The 26,982-nt window shown below is 47.5% G+C and overlaps 1 protein-coding gene across 6 annotated transcripts in view; it reads right to left on the reverse strand.

Annotated features, from left to right (window-relative positions):
• TRIM9 (tripartite motif containing 9) overlaps nt 1-26,982 on the reverse strand; it is a 78,484-nt gene that overhangs the window by 37,518 nt on the left and 13,984 nt on the right. For all 6 annotated transcript variants that reach the window (XM_081191741.1, XM_081191745.1, XM_081191744.1 and 3 more), the window contains exons 2-3: nt 11,484-11,579; nt 6,669-6,791 (exon numbers count right to left, since the gene is read on the reverse strand). In XM_081191741.1, coding sequence (XP_081047867.1) covers nt 6,669-6,791; nt 11,484-11,579 — 219 coding nt within the window. The remainder of the gene's footprint in view (nt 1-6,668; nt 6,792-11,483; nt 11,580-26,982) is intronic.

The raw sequence follows: 26,982 nt of genomic DNA on the forward strand, positions 1-26,982 counted from the left end.
TGTTTCTAATTTTTCTTTTTTTGGTTTTGGAAGTAAATAATGATGATGATGATGATGATGATGATGATGATGATGATGATGATGATAGAATAATAAAAAAAGATATTTGAAGATGGCTCTCATATCTCCTCTCAGTCTCCTCTTTTTCAGGCTCCACATACCCAACTCCCTCAAACATTCCTTCTAAGGCTTGGTTCGGACCCTTTATCATCTCGGTTGTTGTTCTTTGCACACATTCCAGTTTGTCAATATCCTTAAATTGTGGTGCCCAGAATTGGACACAGTACTCCAGGTGTGGCCTGACCAAGGCAGAATCGAGCAGGAATATTACGTCCCTTGATCTGGACGCTACAAAGCCTTGGCCCTGCAAAGAGTTAAAAACTGGCCCGGGTATGCTGTGCATTATTTAAAACCCAGCCTCTGAGCCACTGCAAAGACAAATGCTGCACTCTAAATAAATGATGCTCATAAAGCAATGCAAATATATTTTGCATAATTAGTGCCACATTATGCATGGTTATTTATCTTTCTGCATCATTTATGATGCTGGGCACTGGAGAGCAAATAAGTTGTTCTAGTGAGTCCTCAAGCCCCATTCCAGCATCGCTGGAAGTCACACTTGGCCCTTCTCTAGCCCCACAGACTCTTACCATGTCCATAAGGGCTAGAAACTTACTTTTATTCAAAAACAAAAGCGTAAGTTTCGGGTACAGAAAACCCAGTCCTCAGTAAAAATGCAGGGAATTAAAAACTTGCAAGTTCACATAGGGCTGTCATACGCCCAGATTTTCCTGGACATTGCCGGGATTTCAGAGGCGGAAGTGATGTCTGGAAGGAATTTTCAAAAAGCGGTGCTTTGTCCTGGATCTTAGGTAAGTCAATTGAAAAATTGTTTTTAATATTTGTTTTTGTTTTTAACAATTGTTGTTTTTAACATTTTTGCAAAAGGGGGGGCTCAAAATCTTTGGGGGTGTCATCCGAAGGCAGCCCTGTTTAGGGATGTTTTTAATGTTTAATGCTGTATTGTGTTTTTAATAGTTGGTTGGGAGCCGCCCAGAGTGGCTGGGGAAACCCAGCCAGACTGGCAGGGTTTATATTCTATTCTATTCTATTCTATTCTATTCTATTCGGGACGCGGGTGGCGCTGTGGGTAAAACCTCAGCGCCTAGGGCTTGCCGATCGCATGGTCAGCGGTTCGAATCCCCGCGGCGGGGTGAGCTCCCGTCTTTCGGTCCCAGCTCCTGCCCACCTAGCAGTTCGAAAGCACCCCCGGGTGCAAGTAGATAAATAGGGACCGCTTACAAGCGGGAAGGTAAACGGCGTTTCCGTGTGCGGCTCTGGTTCGCCAGAGCAGCTTCGTCACGCTGGCCACGTGACCCGGAAGTGTCTTTGGACAGCGCTGGCTCCCGGCCTCTTAAGTGAGATGGGCGCACAACCCTAGAGTCGGACACGACTGGCCCGTACAGGCAGGGGTACCTTTACCTATGTTATGTTATGTTATGTTATGTTATGTTATGTTATGTTATGTTATGTTATGTTATGTTTTATGTTATTATATTATATTATATTATATTATATTATATTATATTATATTAATCTAAGGAAGAATACAGAAGGGAGATCCTAGAAATGGGTCTGTTTAATTTTTAAAAAAATGATGGATTTGTGTTTTACTGTTCTACATTCACTCTGAATTAATTTCCATTAATTTCAGTGGGTTTTGTTATGGAAGGCATAGAGGACATATCAGGAAGTTATATGACATTAAAAGATGGCGGAATTTCAAATCTAAGACCAACAAATGTGAATATGGTATGACCCAAATGAGTTCTGCCTCTGGGCCACAATGAAGTACTCAAATGCTCAACGCAACTTTATAGCTCATAAAACAATCCAGGAGGCAGAGAAGATGGGGAGCCCGGGAGGACTGGGCACTCATTACTGAGGGGTGATGTTGTGTAAATAACTGCTCAAGGGAACTCAAGTTACATCCAAGTCCTTTAAGAGACCCCAAAGCTCATTATCAGCTTTGCAAACGTCATCTGTTTCTTCCTCCTGAGCTTCTCCTCTCTCAAGAATCTCTCTCTCTCTCTCTCTCTCTCTCTCTCTCTCTCTCTCTCTCTCTCACACACACACACACACACACACACACACACACACACACCACTCTTCTAATCAGAACAAGCTGAACAAACTCTGTCATTTCACAATCTTGGAGCCCTCACAGGTTGTATGATTCAGGAAAGGGAGCAGAACCCTACATCTTGAGAACTGCGGTGATCATTTCTTCATCATCCGAACTCTGTGTTCATCATCTGAGGCTGTTCTCTGAGTGCCCTGTCCACATGGGGTGGCAACATGAGAACGGCATACCCTCCAACATTTCTCTGATGGAAATAGGGGCATCCCATTCCATAAGGATAATTTTTTAAATTACACCCCTTTGCAATTTATACCCCACACATGTAACTCACTCTACGTGGGGCTGCCCTTGAGACTGACCCAGAAACTCCAGCGGGCGCAGAATGCCGTGGCAAGACTCCTTACGGGGTCCTTGCCACGGGATCATATTCACCCAGTGCTATACCAGCTGCACTGGCTCCCGGTGGAGTACAGGATCAGGTTTAAGGTGTTGGTTTTAACCTTTAAAGCCCTATATGGCCTATACCTATGGGACCGCCTCTCCTGGTATGCCCCACAGAGGATCTTGCAGTCTTCAAACAAAAACATCTTGGAGGTCCCGGGCCACAACAAGAGCCAGGGCTTTTTCGACCGTGGCCCCAATCTGGTGGAACGCTCTGTCACAAGAGACTAGGGCCCTGTGGGACTTGACATCTTTCTGCAGGACCTGCAAGACGGAGCTGTTCCACCAAGCCTTTCCACCAAGCACAGCCTGTTCCACCAAGCACAGCCTGACCCCCTCTCTCCTTCTGTAATCCTCACAGAACTCTAGCCCAATGGTTGCCATTAATTTGATTCTGAATTGATTTTAGAATGTATTTTTATTAATTGACTATGTGGTGTTATGATGTTGTTGTTGTTGTTGTTGTTTAGTTGTTTAGTTGTTTAGTCATGTCCGCCTCTTTGTGATCCCCTGGACCAGAGCACACCAGGCACTCCTATCTTCCACTGCCTCCTGCAGTTTGGTCAAATTCATGTTAGTAGCTTCGAGAACACTGTCCAACCATCTCGTCCTCTGTCGTCCCCTTCTCCTTGTGCCCTCCATCTTTCCCAGTATCAGGGTCTTTTCCAGGGAGTCTTCTCTTCTCATGAGGTGGCCAAAGTATTGGAGCCTCAGCTTCAGGATCTATCCTTCCAGTGAGCACTTAGGGCTGATTTCCTTCAGAATGGAGAGGTTTGATCTTCTTGCAGTCCATGGGACTCTCAAGAGTCTCCTCCAGCACCATAATTCAAAAGCATCAATTCTTTGGCGATCAGCCTTCTTTATGGTCCAGCTCTCATTTCCATACATCACTACTGGGAAAACCATGGCTTGAACTATACGGTGATTTTATCATGGATCCTTCATGGATCACTGCTTTGCCATGGCAAAGGGGCTTGAATAACTCAGAGAAGCTATGAGCTATTCCGTGCAGGGCCACCCAAGATGGACAGGTCTTAGTGGAGAGTTTTGATCAAATGTGATCCACCTGGAGCAGGAACCGGCAAGCCACTCCAGTATCCCTGCCAAGAAAACTCAATGGACAAAGACAACAGGTGATTTTATGTACACTATGCTATTTTTACTTGTTGTTAGCCACTCTGAGCCCAGCTTTGGCCAGGGAGGGCGGGATATAAATAATAATAATATTATTATTATTATTATTATTATTATTATTATTATTATTATTATTAGGGTTCCCTGGCCACTCTAGGCAGCTTCCAACATATATAAAAACATAATAAAACATTAAACATTTTTAAAACTTCCCTATACAGGATTGCCTTCAGACGGCTCGGGGGTCGGATAACTCCATACCCTCCAACATTTCCCAATGAAAATAATGACATCCTAAGGAAAAGTGGGACATTCCAGGATCAAATCAGAACCTGGGACGGCTTGGGGGGGGTGTCTGTATTTGGTGTGTCCCCTCTCAGCTCCTTGCTGGTTAAGATGGCATTGCTCTGGCAACATCCTGTTTGAGCAGGGCCGGCCCAAGACATTTTGGCGCCTGAGGTGAACCACAAAATGGCATCCCTTCCCTTCCCGCCAGGAAAGGAGGGGTGAGTGAAGATCTACATTGGGAACAAGGCAGGGAATAACAATCTATATTGGGATCTGCTGTCCTTGTGGATCCTTCTGCCTGAGGTGGTCTTCTCATCTTGCCTCATGGGTGGGCCGGCCCTGCATTTGACTGACAATTGCTGTCTGGGTTCCTTTGGCATCCAAGCTGAATCCAGAGGATATTGGGACGGATTCTCAAAATCAGGGACATCCCTAGAATATAGGGACGCTTGGAGGGTCTGGAACAGGGCCTTCTCTGTGGTGGCTCCCCATTTGTGGAATGCTCTGGGAGGCTCACAATAGAATATTAAAAACACGATAAGACATCAAACATTAAAAGCTTCCCTAAACTTCTTAATCTCTGGGTCATAGGTTTGAGCCCTACGTTGGGCAAAGATATTTCTGCATTGCTGGGGGGTTGGACCAGATGCGCGGTGGGGTCCCTTCCGACTCTGCAATTCTATGGTTCAGTTTGCATCAACCACCCCACCCCAACCGCTGTGCAGGGTACCAGAAAAACTTGTTGCAGCCCCATTCTACTGTAAGGAGTGACACGGGTTTGCTTTGAAGAGACATCTCAGTTCTGCTCTGAAAATGCCAGCGGTGTTCAAAGACACACACAGAGAGAGGTATAAGGGAAGGATGAGGGTGGAAAGCCAAAAGCTCAGAGCTGGACGCCTCTGTGCATGCAGGGAAACCTACTGGAATCCTCTGCTGAATAGGCAGAAATGTGTTTGAGTTTACTGGGCTGGAAAACATCTCAGCACTGCTGCCTTTGACTATTCCCAGGGGGAGAGACTTTTGGCTCCGGCCGACCCAGTTAGGAGCAACCTTCTTCCTACATTCAGCCTGTGTTGCAGTGGTGCAGTGGAAATGCCCAGGAGATGGACTCTCTCGTTCCTCTGTTAGTCCATTTCCTTTCAATCAATTCTCTTGTGCAGCCGCAAACCCCCTCCTGGGAGAGGAGCTGTAACCTTTCCTTGGAGGGGACTGTGCACAGCACAAACGCAGCTGCCCTCCATCTCCAAGGTCAATTCTCCCTGGGCTTATCTGTTGCTGCTGGTCTTCCGCACGCCACACACACTGCCATCCCTCCCTCCCTCCATCTCCGGGTGTTTCTATGGCAACTGTTGCCACGGCAGTTTCCAGGCCCCCTCCCTCCCATGGTGGCGGCACCCTCATCCCTAAATCATCTCAGCCCTCTAATCATTCCTGCGTGCGCTGGAGGCGGGTGGGGGCTTCAGGGAGTCTGGGTGGAGCAGGGAGAAGCCATGATCAGCTACCCCTGAATTGTGTGTGCAGGTCCGTGTAGTTCAAGCTATGGTTTTAAGTGAGAGCTGGACCATAAAGTAGGCTCATCGCCGAAGAATGGATGCTTTTGAATTCTGGTGCTGGAGGAGACTCTTGAGAGTCCCATGGACTGCAAGAAGATCCAGCCTCTCCATTCTGAAGGAAATCAGCCCTGAGTGCTCACTGGAAGGACAGATCCTGAAGCTGAGGCTCCAAGACTTTGGCCACCTCATGAGAAGAGAAGACTCCCTGGAAAAGACCCTGATGTTGGGAAAGATGGAGGGCACAAGGAGAAGGGGACGGCAGAGGACAAGATGGGGGGACAGTGTTCTCGAAGCTACCAGCATGAGTTTGACCAAACTGCGGGAGGCAGTGGAAGACAGGAGTGCCTGGCGTGCTCTGGTCCAGGGGGCCACGAAGAGTCAGACACGACTAAACGACTAAACAACAACAGCAAAGCAAATGTGCAGGCTTGAGGCAATGGCAGTTGAAATCCAAAATAACTGGAGGGCACCAGTTCTCACAAATGTAGAGAAACAGCTACCTATATGGATCTATATTTTAGGGACGCGGGTGCTCCTGGGGCTTGCCGATATCTAGCAGTTCGAAAGCACACCAGTGCAAGTAGATAAATAGGTACCACTGTGGCAGGAAGGTAAACAGTGTTTCTGTGCGCTCTAGTCACGGTGTCCGTTGCACCAGAAGTGGTTTAGTCCTGCTGGCCACATGACCTGGAAAGCTGTCTGTGGACAAACACCGGCTCCCTCGGCCTGAAAAGCGAGATGAGCACCGCAATCCCATAGTCGCCTTTGACTGGACTTAACCGTCCAGGGATCCTTTACCTTTTACCTTTATGGAACTTGTCTCACCAACCTCAGTCTGCCCTCAGCCAGCCCCCTTCTTGTTTATTACTCAGAAGAGCTCTGCTGGGCGATAATGATGGCCCACTGAGTCCAGTATCCTCTTCTCACAGTGGACAACCCTTAGTCCCAATGGGAAACCCCCAAGTAGGACCCCAGCAGAAGGGTTCTTTCCCCTCCTGCGACTGTCTCCCATTTGTGTCCATCACCCATGTCAACCTTGCTGGCCGTTCTTGTCCAAAGGCCGTACGGTGCCCCCAGATACATCACCACCACCCTCACCCCAGACCAACCTTCAGCTTGTGCTCATGTTCCTTGTTCACCCGCGTCAACAGCTGAGCTTTCCTCCGGTTGAGGGCATCAATGAGGGCATCACACTGGGCGACAAGGCAGGCTTCAAACTCCACGCTGTTCTCCTGTGGGGCAAAACACCTGTTAGATGGTCCCAGTAACGGGGACAGTTGAAGCAGCTCCCATTACATGGTCTTGTCCTCATGCAAGTCTACCCTGACTTGGTACCTGTCCAGATGTTGCAGAGTAGCATTCACATCAGTCCCAGGGGGTATGGCAGATGAGAGATGCAGCCCCAAACATCTGGGGGCACTAGGTTGGGGAAGGCTCTCCTGAGCTGCATGAAGATTCCCCAAGGCCCGCTGGAGGTGGCAGATATTGACTAAGAAACGTACACATTTCATGTGCAGATGATGTGCACATTCTCCAGGAGGCCTAGTGAATGTGCACAATGGTTGGTTGTTATGCACGTTTACCGCTCAACTAAGGGCTCACCCACACTTTTGCTTATCTGTTGCCTAGAAAGCATGGACCTGAGCAGTTTCTACCTTGCCCTGCTCCTTTCCCAGGAAAAACCCAGTCTTTAGCTCTAAATCAGAGCAAACAGCAATCTGTGCAAAAACCAGATTGCTGTTTGCTCCAACTGAGCACTAAAGAGCAGTTTTGCCCGGGGGTGGGGGAAATAGTGGGACAGGACTAAGTGTGGATCAGGGACAGATTAAGACCTTCAGAGACCCTAAGCACTTAAAGGATTTGGGTGCCCTGTATATATATCTAATTCAAAATATAAACCATAATAAACCATAAAATAAATTTACACTTTTTGAAATGAAACAAAACCTACAGTAAAATGGGAAAGAGTGTTTATTTTTGTCTACTTCCACTTTATTTATACAGTGGTACCTCGCAAGACAAATGCCTCACAAGACGAAAAACGCGCAAGACGAAAGAGTTTTTCGTTTTTTGAGTCGCTTCGCAAGATGAATTTCCCTATGGGCTTGCTTCGCAAGACGAAAAACGGAAACGTCTTGCAAGTTTGTTTCCTTTTTCTTAAAACCGTTAATACCCTATGGGAAACCGTGCTTCGCAAGACGAAAAAACTCGCAGAACGAATTAATTTCGTCTTGCGAGGCACCACTGTATCTGAAAAAAATTCTCCTGCTTTTTCTAATTGTAGTCTTTGACCAGATCCTCAAAACTAATCTTATGTAAAACATCTGCTTCTACACTTAGTTGAGATAAGGCATGCAGCCTGCCTTGTTGAATAGTTGTTCTGCTGGGATTTTAAATATACTTCAGTTGAGGACATGAATGCTCAGCTGAGTCATTTGTGACCACGAATGTTAAAAAATCCAGCAATGGAAAATTTCTGCGGTGCCCCCCACCTTTCCCTTGATGCCCTAAGCGCGTGCTTATTTTGCTTAATCCTGCCCTGATGTGTCTCAGCCCTTACATTACCCCTCCTCCACACAAAAACAGGTAACACGCTCGAGCCACCGGGGCAAAATTAGGCCCTTACAATCGAACAGCATCTCTGTGCTGCCTTGAGAAAGCAGAGCTCCTGCAAAACCTTTCCAACCCATTCCTGGAGATCAAACCCCTTGACTGAAACAGTTGTGTGTCTCCGTCCACAGCAGGGCTGCTCTGTTAGGCGAGGCAGGATTAGTCCCCAGAGGGATTACTAACATCAAGGCATATAAAGTGGGGCGAGGCAGCGGTAGGGGGCGGGGGTTTAATTTGGCAACAGCTCAGCCTGGCTGTGATGGATGACTCTCCACAGCTTAATGGGGAAAGGCGGGGAGGAGCAGCCTTCCTGGAAACCAAAGCCAGCCATCCACAGCGCAGGAAGCCCAATTCCTCCGGAGGTTTGCATTAACCCACCAGGCACATTTGCAGAGATGTTATCAGGCTTGGCTGGGGGGCAGGGAGGCTGCACGGAGAATAATTGCCTCGGCTATGCCATATCTTTAGAAGATGCTGCAGCAACAGCGGTACCCGACACCTCTCCATCTTGCCTAAATACTACTTGGGGTGGGGGGAATTTAAACTGTCCGATGGTAATATTATTTTGAACTATATTCCAGCTGCCTGGGGTTTGACAAAGGGTCGGTGTAAATGGACTCTCCGTGCCCTTACTTCTGCGAAAAGAACGATATTATTTCGTCGGAAAGATAATGTGCCATGGCTCATTAGAAAGAGATGACGACTCTAGCAACATACGAACGGATTGCTTTGAAACACAGATTGCGTGTGGATAAATATTTGGAATCAGTTTGTAAAAAGCATAATGCCGTGTTAAGAATTTGTTGGATTAATTGTGCTACTAATGTGCAGGGTTATTTTGGAGCAGGAACTCGTGGGAACCAAGTTCACTTACCTTTTTTAAAATTAAATATATATTTTTTGGTCTGGGCAGGCTGGAATGGATGTAAAACCCAACGCCCGAGCCAAAAATCCACTTATATCTGCAATCAATAAAGTTGTGGACATTTCTAATTGAGATCATTGTCTGCTTGAGTTTATGAATCACATCTTACATTTAGCCACTGCCTGGGGGTGGGGGTGGCACTGCGACTGGGCCCGCAAAAACAAACAACTTTTCCTCTTTATTTCCTTTTGCATTTCTTTTCTTTCATATCATATTTTCACTGAATTTTTAAAATAAAATATAAATATTTTAAAAAGCACGTAAGTGACATGGTCCAACAGAGCAGGCTTTGCCAACCTTGTGCCCGCCAGCTGTTCTAGGCCACAGCTCCCATCAGCCCTGGGGTTCAAAGGACTTCCAATGCACAGGAAAAGCACATGACTTTTCCCCCCAAAATGAATTCTGGGAACCGTAGTGTGGTGTTTGCCTCCTAGGATGAGTCATAAGGAAAGGGTTAAAATAGGTGTGATGTGATTGGGCAGTGAGAATGCAAGGGGGGAATAAAAGGTAGAGTGGGAGGTTTTAAGGTTGGGTTGAGTTGAATTGAGGTTTAGGAGTTGAGTGGATTTGAGGCTTGGGGAGTTGAAGAAGGAAGAGGGAGGTTTAGGTGTGGGTTGGTAGAGTTGTATTGTGAGAGAGTGAGAGGAATTGTTAGGTGGAGTCAGATACAGTGGCGTAGCGTGGGTTGTCAGCACCCGGGGCAAGGCAAGTAATTTGTGCCCCCTAACCCGTGGATTTGCGCCCCCTAACCCGTGGATTTGTGCCCCCTAACCCTAACCCCCAGATGTTGCGCCCGGTGCGGCCGGCCCCCCCTGCACCCCCCACGCTACGCCACTGGTCAGATAGATAGTTGGAATAATCAGTTTGGAGTTGTTAGGAACTAAGAATAAGAAACTGACAAGAGAAAAATTAACTGAAACCATAAGCTTGTTCCTGCATTTAAAAATAAACTTGATTATTTGTTTATGTTAACCACTGACTGGACTCCGTGTGTCCCCGTGAGATACGGGGTGGTGGCAGCGAAAAAAGCAATCGCAGTGGCGGCACAGGGTCAATAGACCGTCAAATGTCCGGGGGCCCTGTGTGTGATCGCCACACGTAGTTTCCTCCTCACAGAGCTGCAATTCTCAGGACCTTTAAAAAACTACCAATTGCTGGGAACTATGGGATGGGAGAATGTTGCTCTCGTGTTCAAATTCTGTGCTTGCGCGCTTACCACAAACATGTGGGTGGCCACTCTGAGAACGGGACGTTGGGCTCAGTAGGGGACTGACCTGACTCAACAGGTTCATCTCATGCTCTTAACCATTCCTAGGATACTTTGGGGGAAGCCATGTGCTTGGCATGCACGCTGGAAGCTTAAAACTATGGGTGATTTAAATTATGATGTGGGTCTGCCCCCAGTCATCAAGGTCGGGGGCTGATGGGAGTTCTAATCCAAAACAGCTGGAGGTCTTGGTTGTGTTTAGAATAGATTTATGCAAGATTTAGAAAACTTTAGTGATTATAATATTTGCATGAGATAAAAAAATTCCTTCCAGTAGCACCTTAAAGACCAACTAAGTTAGTTCTTGGTATGAGCTTTCGTGTGCATGCACACTTCTTCAGATACACTGAAACAGAAGTTGCCAGACCCTTCTATATAGTGAGAAGGTGGGGAGGGGTATTACTCAGAAGGGTGGTGGGAATGGGAGATTGGCAGATAGCTGAGATGAGCCTGTTGACGACTCTTAACGACTGTAATAGGTCTTACAGGAAAAGGCAAGGGGTGAGAAGGTGAGAAATGGCTCCTCCCCACCTTCTCACTATATAGAAGGGTCTGGCAACTTCTGTTTCAGTGTATCTGAAGAAGTGTGCATGCACACGAAAGCTCATACCAAGAACTAACTTAGTTGGTCTTTAAGGTGCTACTGGAAGGAATTTCTTTATTTTGCATGAGATAGTATGGGAAAAATACAGAATAACAGATACAACCTTGCTTAAAATGTATATAGGAAGTGCAGTGTAAGCGATGGAAGTCAATCAATGAAATTTTATTATTCATTTCATATTGAGATATTTGTAGAATAAATTTGGAAGAAATTCTTCCAACTTTTCTTCTTTTATTCTCTTTATTTTTTCTTTTCTTCTTTTTTATCTTTTATTCTTTTGTTCTTTTTTATATATGTGTGCTTATCTGAAATATATATGTATGTATTTGCAATATTTTGCTTATATTTTGTAATAATTATGTTAAATAAATTAAACAAACAAACAAACAGCTGGAGGGCATCTGGTTAGGGGGCTGCTTGGCTGGGCAGTGGCCAGGGTTCCAATTTGGGCTTTCGGTTTCAGGTCCCCAAATGCTGCATCCAGCTCCCACTTCCACCTGGTGGATTCGTGAGCGTACCTGGATTTGCTGTACCATGTTCCGTAGTTGCACCAAGAATTCTTTGGCCTCCTTTGCTCTGTCTGAGAGTCCGTTCAGCGCCTGAGACAGCTGGCTCTGTGGGGGGGAAGGAGGAAAAATCTGGGTTAGAAGAAAGGGCTCCATTTCCCGGGGAAAGTGCAGACTGGTTTTAGCTGCTCCAGATGTGAGACTGATATTTACTCAATTTGAGTTATTGAAAAACATTTGGCGTTTGTAAATGCAGCATAAAAACAAGCAGCGTCATTAAAACCAAACTACCACCCAAAACCAGCAGCGTAAAAGCACATAAAACCAAACAGAAATTCAGGGGATTCAGGTACATAAATCAGGGCCAGGGTCTTATGAGTCTGTGGAAGCCTCTGTACGTGCTCAGAGAGCTCATCGTTCTCGCACCTGCACCAGGGATGGGCCTCAACATTCTAGGTAGGTTATGGAGGCAAATATTCTAAGCAGCTCAGTGTTAAGTTGTGGGTGAACATATCAGACGACACAGCGATTCTTCAGACAGCTCTTATTTATTCACAGGCCAGAACAGAACTGAACTGAAGGGTTCAGCCAGCCTGCTTATATAGAACTCCACTACAACACAACAGTAACAACTTTCTGTAACTATCCAATCACTGAACGTCACTTTCAATTCCTTATTTGCATATGCGGATCTGAGTGAAAACTATCTACAGTATCCCCCTGCTGGCCCAGGGTGAGAACTTCAGTACATAACACCCAGAATTGCAACAGCTCAAGTTCAGCCAATGATTAGCAGGAGGCGAATTTCACAGAAAGCGGCAAATGATTCAGATTCTACAACCCATTAAAAGGCACTGCACTCCTTCCCAGTGGGTTTCTTGCTCATATACCCAGCCAGAATTTTACCAGCCTGCTCAGAATGCTCAAGTCACCAGGATAGCAGGGTTGTAAAGCCAGAACAAAATTAAGTGGTTGGGGGTTTTCACCATTTCCCCACTTACCGAAAGAAAAAAGAAAAAGGCAGTATTACAGAAGAGACACTCTGCTCAAAGTCGCTTTTTCCCCCTTATGTGGATTTACTGCAACCTGTGGCTAGAAAAATGTACTCTGCACGTACTCAGATACACTACATGGTAAGGGCGTATTGCAAAAAGCAGATTTCTTTCCATGCAGAGGAAGGGCCTGTAGAAGAAGACATAGGGGCTGAGCTGCTATGTTTCTGTCTTCAAAGACACCACTAGCAGAAGTGACATAGTATAGTGGTCTTTAGCCCAGGAAAGGGACATCTAGCTAGATTTGACAGTGGCCTCAACCCCACCCCTGAAAAAGAAACCCAACCCCAAATGTGCCCCCTCACATGCAGACATGATGGATTTAACCATTGCAAATTGTTGTTGTTGTTTAGTCGTTTAGTTGTGTCCAACTCTTGGTGACCCCATGGACCAGAGCACGCCAAGCACTTCTGTCTTCCACTGCCTCCCGCAGTTTGGTCAGACTCATGCTGGTAGCTTTGAGAACACTGTCCAACCATCTCGTCCTCTGTCGTCCCCTTCTCCTTGTGCCCTCCATCTTTCCCAACATCAGGGTCTTCTCCAGGGAGTCTTCTCTTCTCATGAGGTGGCCCAAGTATTGGAGCCTCAGCTTCAGGATCTGTCCTTCCAGTGAGCACTCAGGGCTGGTTTCCTTCAGAATGGAGAGGTTTGATCTTCTTGCAGTCCATGGGACTCTCAAGAGTCTCCTCCAGCACCATAATTCAAAAGCATCAATTCTTCGACGATCAGCCTTCTTGATGGTCCAGCTTTCACTTCCATACATCACTACTGGGAAAACCATAGCTTTAACTATACAGACCTTTGTTGGCAAGGTGATGTCTGTGCTTTAGATAGCGGTATTTCTAAAAGAGAAAGGGAATCAGGAGTCATCAATTACTCCTTATCTTTTCCTAGCTCTGTGGACCAGCGCTTCTTCCTTCTCTGATTCTTAAAGGGACACCATCCTTCTTGATGGTCAATATTCTTCTTGACTGCTCCTGTTAATCATGTGCTCTGTGATTCAGGGAACAGGTGCATTTTTGGCCCCAGGGACAGATGAAATCACAGACATAGGTCCCTGGTTTTTAAAAGGGTCCCTGCTATACCACCATCCCTAAACCAGCCCCTTTCCAGGGCAGGCCATTTGTGGAGTCTCCTGGGAAGCAGAAGGCAAAGGCACTGGAGGAAGAATTTCCTTCCGGATCTTTTGCACGCTCTCAGTGGGAAAAGCTCCATCAGGCGGCAGTTTGATTGCTGAAGCGACGGGCGAGGAAACAGTAAATGGAGCCCGGGCTGTTGAGACAATTACTCATCACCTCCTCGCAATCAATTGCTTCCACATTATGTAAATAGGGTGCCCTGAATTCACTGCACGGCTGGTGCATCAATGCAGACATGGAGGCTTTTTCAGTGACAAGGAACCACTGGAAGATTTATGCCAGGAATTCAGAGGCAAATGGATGGTAGCACAAAAGCAAGGGGAAGGGAAAAGCTTGGTGGGGAAGCTTCTGCTTTGTATGCAGAAAGTTCCTGGAACATTGGAACATAAGAACCTGCTTTATTCTATAGAATCAGAGAGTTGGGGAAAAGGTAAAGGGACCCCTGACCATTAGGTCCAGTCGTGGCTGACTCTGGGGTTGCGGCGCTCATCTCGCTTTATTGGCCGAGGGAGCCAGCGTACAGCTTCTGGGTCATGTGGCCAGCAAGACTAAGCCACTTCTGGCGAACCAGAGCAGCGCACGGAAACGCCATTTACTTTCCCGCCGGAGCGGTACCTATTTATCTACTTGCACTTTGACGTGCTTTCGAACTGCTAGGTTGGCAGGAGTAGAGACCGAGCAACGGGAGCTCACCCCATCGCGGGGATTCGAACCACCGACCTTCCGATCGGCAAGTCCTAGGCTCTGTGGTTTAACCCACAGCGCCACCCGCATCCCATAGAGTTGGAAGGGACCCAATAAATGTTGGAAATGTAAGGGAAAAGAAGGTACTTTTTACTGTATTTGGTGGGAATGTAAGAAAGTAAAGGACTTTTGAGAAATGACATACTTGTAATGAGATTTTTTAAATGTTGAAATAGACATTTTTTAAAAAAGCCAGAAGCCCTTTTACTTCATATTGTAGGTACAGAGATTCATAAGCATGATAAAAAATTGTTTTTACTGTATATGCTACAACTGCAGCAAGAATACAAGGGTCAGCAAACTTTTTTAGCAGGGGGCCAGTCCACTGTCCCTCAGACCTTGTGGGGGGCCGGACTATATTTTGAAAAAAAAATACAGTGGTACCTCGCAAGACGAATGCCTCGCAAGATGAAAAACGCACAAGACGAAAGAGTTTTCAGTTTTTTGAGTCGTTCTGCAAGACGAATTTCCCTATGGGCTTGCTTCGCAAGACGAAACATCTTGCGAGTTCTTGCGAGTTTGTTTCCTTTTTCTTAAAGCCGCTAAGCCGCTAAGCCGCTAATAGCCGTGCTTCGCAAGACGAAAAAACCGCAAGACAAAGAGACTCGCGGAACGGATTAATTTCGTCTTGTGAGGCACCACTGTATGAACAAATTCCTATGCCCCACAAATAACCCAGAGATGAATTTTAAATAAAAGGACACATTCTGCTCATGTAAAAACACGCTGATTCCCGGACCGTCCGTGGGCTGGATTGAGAAGGCGATTGGGCCATCTCCATGTATAATAATAATAATAGTAATAATAATAATAATAATAATAATAATAATAATAATAATAATAGTAATAATAATAATAATAAATAATTTATGTATACCCTGTCCATCTGGCTGGGTTTCCCAAGCCACTCTGGGCAGCTTCCAGCAGAATATTAAAATACAATAGTCTACTAAACATTAAAAGCTTCCCTAAACAGGGCTGCCTTCAGATGTCTTCTAAAAATCTGGTAGTTGTTTATTTCCTTGACATCTAATGGGAGGGCGTTCCACAGGGCGGGTGCCACCACCAAGAAGGCCCTATGCCTGGTTCCCTGTAACTTGGCTTCTCACAATGAGGGAACCGCCAGAAGGCCCTCAGCACTGGACCTCAGTGTCCGGGCAGAACGATGGGGGTGGAGACGCTCCTTCAGGTAGGGGTTGAAGAGAACCTGCCCATCCGTGTAGACAATACTGAGCTATCGGGGACAATGCTCTGGCTCTACACAAGGCAGCTTCCTATTTAAATCTCACGTTCTTATGTCCTGATAGAGTTTTCTGCGCACCCCGTCTCTTTTCCGCTTGCATTAACAGATTTTGGAGGAAGAACAAAGATCGCCAGTGTGCAGTGACCGGAAATTCGTCTAGGTTAAAGTGCTTTTCTCTTCTCCCACGACTTCAATCTTGGAAAAGGAGCTGGTGTCCTAGGATAGATGAGGGATGAGAAGGGGGAAGGGCACCCAGGCTTAACGAAGTAGAAAACGACCTTACAGTTGCCTCTCTAAAGGGGGTGGGGGGGACCCAATGCAATCCTTTGTCAATTCTTTTCTGGGTAATTTATAGCAGCAAGATCATTAAGATGGAGAGCTAATCAACGGAGGGTTCTCTAATTAAAATGACGCCACTCAACAGCCCTGCTCGCACTCAATACCCCCCCCTCAAGTAACATGGAAAAACACAGGGTGGGGGCACTGCTGAGAAGCTTCAGGGTGAAGATTTTCCAAGGAATACGAAACTAGACACAATCAAGAAATACATACAAACTAGATACAGGTGACACCCCTCCGCCATTTAGATTTCAGAAAGAGAGGGAATTCTCAGCAAATGTAAAGTCCTATTTAGCTAATCATAGAATCATAGAGTTGGAAGAGACCACAAGGGCCATTGAGTCCAACCCCCTGCCAAGCAGGAAACACCATCAGAGCACTCCTGACATATGGTTGTCAAGCCTCTGCTTAAAGACCTCCAAAGTAGGAGACTCCACAACACTCCTTGGCAGCAAATTCCACTGCCGAACAGCTCTTACTGTCAGGAAGTTCTTCCTAATGTTTAGGTGGAATCTTCTTTCTTGTAGTTTGGATCCATTGCTCCGTGTCCACTTCTCTGGAGCAGCAGAAAACAACCTTTCTCCCTGCTCTATGTGACATCATTTTATATATTTGAACATGGCTATCATATCACCCCTTAACCTCCTCTTCTCCAGGCTAAACATGCCCAGCTCCCTTAGCCGTTCCTCATAAGGCATCGTTTCCAGGCCTTTGACCATTTTGGTTGCCCTCCTCTGGACACGTTCCAGTTTGTCAGTGTCCTTCTTGAACTGTGGTGCCCAGAACTGAACACAGTACTCCAGGTGAGGTCTGACCAGAGCAGAATACAGTGGCACTATTACTTCCCTTGATCTAGATGCTATACTCCTATTGATGCAGCCCAGATGTACTAGGCTGCATCAGCAGAGGTCTAGCGTCCAGATCAAAGAAAGTAATAGTCCCCTTCTATTCTGCTTTGGTCAGGCCACACCTGGAATTCTGTTTCCAGTTCTGCGTACCACAATTTAGAGAGGGTGTTGACAAGCTGGAAGGTGTGCAGAGGAAGGCAGCCAAGATGAGCAAGGGTCTGGAAACCAAGTTATGAGGAACGGCTGAGGGAGTTTGGCTTAGCGTGGAGAAGAGGAGACTAAGAGGAGATATGATAGGCACCTTCAAATATCTGAAGGGGAGATGGAGCAAGCTGGTTTTCTGCTCCTCCAAAGCACAGGATGCAAACCAATGGATTCAAATGATGAGAAAGGAGATTTCAGCTAAAAAAACAAGACAACAAGAACTGTTCAAAGCGGAAAAAACTCCTTCAGAAGGTGGTGGACTCTCCTTCATTCAAGGTTTTTCAATTATTATTGTTGTTATTATTAATTTTATTATTTATACCCCGCCAGGGTGGTGGGTGGCGCTGTGGTCTAAACCACAGAGCCTAAGGCTTGCCGATCAGAAGGTCAGTGGTTCGAATCCCTGCAACGGGGTGAGCTCCCGTTGTTCGGTCCCTGCTCCTCAGTGGCGTAGTGTGGGTTGTCAGCACCCGGGGCAAGGCCAGTAATTTGTGCCCCTAACCCGTGGATTTGCGCCCCCTAACCCGTGGATTTGCGCCCCCTAACCCTAACCCCCAGATGTTGCGCCCGGTGCAGCCGGCCCCCCCTGCACCCCCCACGCTACGCCACTGCTGCTCCTGCCCACCTAACAGTCCAAAAGCACACCAGTGCAAGTAGATAAATAGGTACCGCACCAGCGGGAAGGTAAACAGCATTTCCATGCGCTGCTCTGGTTCGCCAGAGCTGGCCACATGACCTGGAAGCTGTCTGCGGACAAACGCCGGCTCCCTCGGCCTATAAAGCGAGATGAGCGTGCAACCCCAGAGTCGTCCACAACTGGACTTACCTGTCAGGGGTCCTTTACCTGCCTATCTGGCTGGGTTTCCCCAGCCACTCTGGGTGGCTCACAGCATATATCAGAACATACTAAAACGTGAAACATAAAAAACTTCCTGAAACAGGGTAGAGGCTAATCACTTTAGTTGTGATTCCTGCGTCGCAGGGACTAGATCATAAAATCATAGAATTGTAGAGTTGGAAGGGACCCCGAGGGTCAACGAGATGTCCTTGGAGTCCCTTCCAACTGTACAATTCTATGATTCTATAACTCTTATTTATGCTCAAGATTTAGGATGCAAAGCTACGCCCTCTTCCTCATGACTAAGCGGCTCTCCAGGCATACCGTTTATCGTCCATTCATGATTATTTGCGCTCACGGTTATATCTGGGTGGTTATAGGCGATCCTGCTTTAAATAATGTTTGTGCCTGCAGAAGTTTCAGGATGGGCATACAGCTTTTCAAACAATCTATAAAAACCCATAAATCCCCACTGAAATCCTATAGCTCTAGAGAGTCCGTACAGATGGTGGTGATGGAATAGCATTGGAAGATCATCACAGATCAACCAAAAAAACAGAACAATGTGTGGATGGTCCACCTGTGATGGCCTGGGATTCGGACTCGGATGCTGAACCTGAGGGATCCCAGCCTGCACAGGATTCCCTGCCTCCAGAACCAGCTGAGCCGGGGCTGGGGCATGAGCCTGAAGGGTCCTCACCTGTGCTGGGTCCTCAGGTGAAGGCACCAGCTGAGTCTGCTCTGGCTCCTGAGGTGATGGAGGACCCATTGCCTGCAGGTGCTCCACTCTCAGCCCCGTCAGGGGAAGGTGAGGTTGCCTCTGGGTCTGGTAACCCTCCAGCCTCTCCTGAGCTGCAGAGGCTCAGGGCAGAGAAATGGAGGGAACTAAGTTCCCGCAGGAGGAGTGCTCGCCTCCAGGCCAGGATAGGCAAGTCACCAGAGGATCGGGGCCGCCCTAATGCCTCGGGCATAAAGCGAGATGAGCGCCGCAACCCCAGAGTCGGTCACGACTGGACCTAATGGTCAGGGGTCCCTTTACCTTTACCTAAGAACAGAATGGCAACTTAAATTGGTGGACTATGCGCAGCTTGCAGACCTAACATATAGAATAAGAGAGCAAGAAGAACATACGTTTAAAGAAGACTGGAAAATGTTTATTGAATATATGGAGGAAAATTACGTTCATTTGAAAACGTGGGCAGCATTAAGATAAATTCAGCAGTGTTTATAAGTTTTGATGGATGTAATAATGGAATACTGAATGGTCTAGTTGGGGGTGGCCAACTCCCAAGAGACAGCGATCTACTCACAGAGTTAAAAACTGGCAGTGATCTACTCCCTTTTTGGGGGTGCAGGGCAAAGCTTTTTTTAGGGGAGCCAAAGTTGTTGAGCTTCTTCGGAGGGGAGCCAGTGATCTACTGATGATCTACCACAGACGTCCAGTGATCTACAAGTAGGTCACGATCTGCCTGTTGGACATGCCTGGTCTAGATTATATAAAATATGCAGGGGTTTATGTTTTGTAAAATGAACCACGGAAGGAGAAGAAGGGAAGTCACTGGTATCTTAAGGATGTAAAGATGAGTATTTTAAATGGTAAAACAGAAAATTTAATTAAAATTGGGAGGGGGGAGAACAGGGGGTTGGACTAGATGGGCCAAGGCTCATGTTACATTCTTATGTTCGACACCAGCAAGCCTCTCGAATCCGCAGCCAGGAAACTCCCCGGCGGAATTAAATAAGTAATGGGAAGGTTGAAGGCCACGATGCCTCCACAATGTACGAGGGGGAGGGAGAGAAAAGTACATTATTTCCTGGAGATTGCACACCAGGCATGACGTCAACCCCTGTAACATTTGCAATCCCTTCCCCATTCATCCCAAGAGGCTTTCGCTCAATGGCTCAGCCTGCTGGAGGATTATCAGCGGTTCTTTCAGACAGCTGCTCCGGAGAAGGCAAGGGCTGGGTGGGCTTACGGCTTGCTGGGATGCTTGATTTGTGGAAATTGCACAGGGGATCTGTCTAAGCCGCCCAGCCCTCCTCCTTTTGGCCTTTTGCAACCCACTAAAGGATTCCAGCACTCTGGGGGGTGGGGTAGGGGGGCTGGCAGCTTCTGCAAAAGAAGGCTTGTGCTCAGATGACCTTGGAGTAGGAAGGAGTGTGTGTGTGTGTGTGTGTGTGTGTGTGTGTGTGTTTGTGTGTGTGTGTGTCTTTCGGTTCTGGAGGAGGCCGCCCAGATTGTAATTAGCAGGCCATCTTTTGTGCTTGGAAAGCCAAAGTGTTGCTTGGGGGAGAAATGAGATTACTGGAGCAGAGCGAAGAAAGGCACCTCTGGGGAGGGGGTGAAGGGAGTGAAGGGAGAGGGGGGAGCAGAGAGAGGAGGAAGGGAAAGAAGAGGCAGAGAGAGAGAGAGAGAGAAAGCAGACAGAGAAGGATTAGCCAAATACAGAAGCAGCTAACGGACCCGGACTCTGGATTCGAATGGGAAGCAGAGGATGGATGACGATGAACAGGGCATTTTAATTTGTTCCACAGAGGAGGGTATTGATTTCTCCTCCGTATGAGCGATGCTCTTTCCACACTTGAAAGAGAAGTCTCGATTTTTGTGTTTTGGGATGTGATGGTACATCTCCTACCTGTTCATTTCTGCCTTTGGTTTTTATTGCGTTTATATCCTATCTTTTTCTCCAGGGAGCTCAAGGCAGATTATATGGTTCTCCCCCCCCGCCCCCCCAGCTTATCCCCACAACAACCCAGTGAGGTAAGTTGGGCCACCCAATGAGATTCATGGCCGAGTGGGGATTTGAACCCTGCTTTCTCCCGGGTCCTAGGCTGACTCTCTAACCACTACACCACTCTGGCTTGCTGTCATGAACTGGCAGGACGATGGGGAGAAGGAGGAAGCAGTGGAATAGGATCCTGGCGAGGGGTGTGGCCGGGACTGGGAGGCAAGCTGGGGATAGGGAAGTAGAAGATGGTATAGGAAGTACCGTATTTTTCACTCTATAGGACGCACTGGACCATAGGAGGGGGAGAACAGGAAAAAAATAATTCTCCCCCTCTCTGCTCAGCGCCCATTCAGTGAAGCGGCAGGAGAAACGGAGCCCCTTCCATTTCTCCTCCCGCTTCGCTGAAGGGGCGCTGCTCAGAGAGGGAAAACTGTGCAGCGCCTCTCCAGCGAAGCAAAGCAAAGCCTGGAGAGCAAGAGGGATCGGTGTGCACCGACCCCTCTCGCTCTCCAGGCTTCAGGCAGCTATCCACAAGCCTTCGGAGCGCAGCGAGAACTCCTGCTGCACTCCAAAGGCTTGCGGATAGCTGCCTGAAGCCCCCGGAGCACAGGGAGTTCGCGCTGTGCTCCGGGGGCTTCAGGCGGCTTCAGCGAAAGCAACGCGAAGCCTCTGGAGCACGGGGGGAGCTCTTCCTCTGCGCTTCGGAGGCTTCGCGTCGCTATTGCTGAAGCCAAGGAGCCTGCATTCGCTCCATAAGACGCACACACATTTCCCCTTAATTTTTGAAGGGGGAAAAGTGTGTCTTACAGAGCGAAAAATACGGTATTCACAGGCTGTCAGGGACCGAGGAGGAATGTGTTGGTTTCTGTTTATGCCATTGTTCAGTGCTTGGAGTCACAAGACTCTGTTTTGCATTCCAGAGATTCCAGGCTGTTGGAAGTCTCACGGAAGACGGATGTGACGTTACTGGTTTCCTGTTCCTTTGTTTTTCCAGTTGCTCTCTGCTTTCACAGAGAGAGCATTTATGTTTCTTTTCTGTCGGCGTAGTTAGAAATAAAACGGTCTTTGCAATGTAGCTCATATTTCTCAGCTCCTTCCCTGCTGCTGGATATTCTGCGTTACTCTGGAGCCTTATCAGAGGCTAAGGTCGTAAATTATCATCGGAGGCGATTCCAGAGGACTCGACCAGAGGAGTAGCTCGGTCGTAGCGGAGATTCCGACATTTTTGGTTATGGGCCCAGAGGAACGGAATGCAATGGTGGGAGCCCCGTCCCTTTCTTCTGAACTTCCCCAAAGGCAGGAGGATAGTATTGATTTAGAACAGTTGTTTGCAGAGGGACATGGTCTAGAAGGGAGAAGCTGGGAAATACTGGGTGAGGAACAGTTAGAAGAGGAAACATCAAGAGAGAAACAGCTGGTAGATTCAGTATCTTTGAACAGCATTCCTGGCCCCTTTCGCCTAAGACTAGACTAGACTAGACAGACTCTGAGGGGAGGTAGGTAGCCGTGTTGGTCTGCCGTAGTCGAAACAAAATTTAAAAATTCCTTCCATTGCATGCACACATGAAAGCTCATACCAATAACAAACTCAATTGGTCTCCAAGATGCTACTGGAAGGAGTTTTTGAATTTTGTTTCATCTGAGGGGAGGGCGTTCCACAGGGCAGGTGCCACCACCAAGAAGGCCCTCTGCCTGGTTCCCTGTAACTTGGTTTCTCGCAGGGAGGGAACCGCCAGAAGGCCCTCAGAGCTGGACCTCAGTGTCTGGGCAGAACGATGGGGGTGGAGACGCTCCTTCAGGTATACTGGGCTGAGGTCATTTAGGGCTTTAAAGGTCAGCACCAACACTGGGAAAAGTGGGAGGACAAAAGAAAGATCTCTCAGACCCATGCCTAGGGATGAACAGATGAAATTGTGGGACAAAGGGAAGTGTGAAAGAGCCCTTCATGTTGGGAGATTCAGGAAAGATACAAGGAAGTATTTCTTTCCACAGCACATTGTTGAACTTTGGAACTCACTGCCACAGGAGGCAGGGATGGCCACCAATATGTATGGCTTTACAAGAGGGTTAGACAAATTCATGGAGGAGAGAACTATTGAGGGTTACTATCTAGGATGGCTTGGCAATGTTTCTGAATACCAGTTGCTGGAATGCACAGAAAGGCAAGAGGGCTCCTGGGTTCAGATCCTGCTTCGGAGATACACGGGATTGAACCCTGAAGCTTCTACCAGTGAAGCATATGTATATGCATATTTTGGGAAGAATCACCCCAAGTTTTGTCTCTGAGCATGATTTCTCACAAGGCGCAAACTCCCAGTGTTGAACAATGCAATTTCCCATGGGTGACAAATGGCTGGTGGTTTTCCTTCAGCAGTTTGAAACATTTTTTGATGTAGCGCATGGTTCTGCTTACATTCTTCCCTTCCAGGCGCACAATGGGGACTCCTCACAAGAAAAGACTTCATGCATGCCCTTGTAAATCTGAGAAATCAATGCCTTGTTTCATCTGTCAGTAATTTGTTTGGCAGATGTCTCAGTGAGGGCGGCTGCTAGATTTGGTGACTTTTGGGTTTCCCTACAAGTTTGGTCTTCCATCTCAAGAGCAGCCTTGCTTTAAATAGATTCTAGGCTCACAGGAATCTCTATAATAAGGGTGGTGAACCCATGTCACTCTCCCTGATATTGGGACTCCAACTGCCATCATCCCCAGGTAACATGACCAATAGTCAGAGCTTTTGACAAAGTCCCCCATGATATTCTTGTAGAGAAGCTGGTGAAATGTTGACTGCATAAGGTTACTCTGGAGTCCTGTGTCCAGTTTTGGGTACCACAATTTAAGAAGGATGCTGACAAGCTGGAAGGTGGGCAGAGGAGGGCGACCAAGATGATCAAGGGTCTGGAAACCAAGCCTTGTGAGGAACGGTTGAAGGAGCTGGGTATGTTTAGCCTGGAAAAGAGGACACTGAGGAGAGATACAATAGCCTTCTTCAAATATCTAAAGGGCTGCCACATGGAAGATGGAGCAATCTTGTTTTCTCCTGCTCTGGATAGGACTTGAACCAATGGCTTCAAGTTGCAAGAAAGGAGATTTGGACTCAACATCAGGAAGAACTTTCTGACAGTAAGAGGTTGGAGGTTTTCTTTGTTGGAGGTTTCAAACAAGCGTTTGGATGGTCTTTGTGGGATGTGAAACACAAGAGCAGTCAAGTACAACATTCCTAGAGTGAACATCTCTACACATGGGGAGGAATGTTTGTCCAGCCAGCAGGTAAACTTCCTGTTTCCTTCTGGGCTGGGACAGACTTCCTCTGCATGTGACTAGAAGTGGGTGTGGCCTCACCTGTGCAGGTAACGACAAAAGGACAGGGCAGGGCAGCCACCTCTCTCTCTTTGACTACATGCATCGAAGAAGCAACATCTGCTTGGCCAAAGATGCTCCAGCCAAGAGAGGACAAAGGGACTGTCTCCTTATGAGACAGTTTCCAGGTGTATGTTACTTTTCTAAGTCTGCCTTCTGGGATCCAATTGTGAACAGAATGATGTCTGAGTTAACTCTTTTATACTTTTATAGAAGACTGTGTCGTGTCTTATCTTTTATGAGGGAATAAGGGGTAAAAAGGGGGTAAAATACCAGAACAGTTATTATAGAGGCTTTAGTGAGCCTGAGCAAACGCATCCGCTGTGAGTTTAAAAAGGGAAATGTTACTCTGCTAAATTGTGAACTTGTTTACACAATATATCCTTCCCTGCATCTCTGAACATTCCCACAGTCATTTGTCATGAATGCTTTAATTGAGATTGCATTGCAAGGGGTTAGACTAGATAACCCTGGAGACACCTTCAAACTCTATGATTCTGTGATGACAGCTGGAGTCTCAACAACATCTTGAGTGGGGAGGGGGCAGAGGTCACTCATCCCTCCTCTAGAATGCAAGAAGAGTCCAGCTGGGTGTCAGACCAAAGGAGGTGGTGCTTCCAAGACAATAATTTAACACACACACACACAAACATCTTTCCCACTTCTTTCTCCAGGGAGCTCAAAGTGGCACACATTTATCACCCTCCCTGTTTTATCAAGGGATGCGGGTGGCGCTGTGGGTTAAACCACAGAGCCTGGGACTTGCCGATCAAAAGGTCGGCAGTTCGAATCCCCGCGACGGGGTGAGCTCCCGTTGCTCGGTCCCAGCTCCTGCCAACCTAGCAGTTCAAAAGCACGTCCAAGTGCAAGTAGATAAATAGGTACCACTCTGGCGGGAATGTACACGCCATTTCCGTGCGCTGCTCTGCTTCGCCAGAAGTGGCTTGGTCCTGCTGGCCACATGGCCTGCAAGCTGTACACCGGCTCCCTCGGCCAGTAAAGTGAGATGAGTGCCGCAACCCCATAGTCAGTCACGACTGGACCTAATGGTCAGGGGTCCCTTTACCTTTTACCTGTTTTATCCCCACAACATGGGGGATGTGTTTTGTATACAGTGGTACCTCGGGTTACAGACACTTCAGGTTACAGACTCCGCTAACCCAGAAATAGTACCTCGGGTTAAGAACTTTGCTTCAGGATGAGAACAGAAATTGCGGGGTGGCAGCGGGAGGCCCCATTAGCTAAAGTGGTGCTTCAGGTTAAGAACAGTTTCAGGTTAAGTACGGACCACCAGAACGAATTAAGTACTTAACCCGAGTGTAAGTTTCAGGTTAAGTACCACTGTACTGCCCTTCTGTTTATCTCAGGGCGGTTCATAACATCCAATAAATAAAATAAGAATAGCAACAACAACAACAGCCCTGTGAGGTAGGTCAGGCTGAGAGGCAGTGACTGGCCCCCAGGGTCATACCCAGAGAGCTCATGCCTGGGTGGGAGTTTGAGCCCTGGTCTTCTAGGTCCTGTGCTCCCCCCCAAAAAATAAAATGTTTAGGGGTACTGTCATTTTCCTACTCATATTGAAATAATGCCCCTCAACAAGGCCAAACTTAGATTCACAAAATGTTTAGGGGTACGCATACCCCTGCGTACCCCCAGAAAAGAAAGCAATGTCTAGGTCCTAGTCTGACACTAACCACCTGCACCACCACCCGGGCCCTATGGTTGTTTCTCTCATGCCATTAAGTCCTTTTCTTCTACCGCTAGACTGGACAGTGAACCTAAGCCATTCCATTTCTCTGGGGAGTGTTTTGCATAATACGGCTCCTTTCATGAAACGGCTGAAGTTTAGGTCAACTATTTGGCCAGTGATTAGCGTTAGCCAACCATGCGGTGAGCTGACCGTGGCCCCTGAGCTCTGCTTGGTTACATAACTCTTAACTGGGAGGTAGACTGGGAGGGGCAAGGTGATAGCAAGGTTGGGTGCACCGGATTGCCCCGCTGCTGTGTTTGCACCACACTGACCTCACCACCACGTCCCCCCCCCCTTACCACTTGGTTTAATTTGCACTGTGGGGCTTGCATCCCCTCTGTCCTGCCCTCCCCCACCACTTGGGACATCATAGAATGCACAGAGCAGAACAGGGCTCTGCTCACCGCAAGCCATGGATGTGCCATCTTCTTGATAGCGGAACACCAATTGCTCTGGCTGCCTTCATTGCCACACGTCACAAGATGACAGCCATGACCCATCAACTGCTTGTGGAATGACTGTAAAAGGTAAAGGGACCCCTGACCATTAGGTCCAGTCATGACCGACTCTGGGGTTGCGGCGCTCATCTCGCTTTATTGGCCAATGGAGCCGGCATACAGCTTCCGGGTCATGTGGCCAGCAGGACTAAGCCGCTTCTGGCGAACCAGAGCAGCACACAGAAATGCCGTTTACCTTCCCACTGGAGCGGTACCTATTTATCTACTTGCACTGGTGTGCTTTCAGACAGCTAGGTGGGCAGGAGCAGGGACTGAGCAACGGGAGCTCACCCCGTCGCAGGGATTCAAACCGCCGACCTTCTGATCGGCAAGTCCTAGGCTCTGTGGTTTACCCCACAGCGCCAACCGCGTCCCTGTCCCTGGAATGACTGTAGCCAGGTGCTAACTGCTACAAATTACCTCCTCTAGCATCACTCCACCTCTCAGGCCCCAAATCTCTAATGATTTAAGAGAGGAAGGCAACAAAATCCCATGAACGCAACCTGTATCGAAGTGTGGAAATAAGAATTTGAGAAGAATTGGGATTAACCGGTGTTGGAGGCCTCATTGTCATGGAGGCGTTAAACTTGTATCTGGGCTTTACCACTGCAGATTGCATCTCATCGCAAAGCATTGGAAGAGACAAGATCTACCCACCTTGGAAGATTGGCAGATGCAGTTAATGGACTATATGGAGATGGCGGAAATGACTGGCAGAATCCGAGACCAGGGAGAGGAGACGGTGGAGGAAGATTGGAAGAAATTTAAAA

The sequence above is a fragment of the Podarcis bocagei genome (assembly GCF_964188305.1).
Source record: "Podarcis bocagei genome assembly, chromosome: 1".
NCBI classification, from domain to species: Eukaryota; Metazoa; Chordata; class Lepidosauria; order Squamata; family Lacertidae; genus Podarcis; species Podarcis bocagei.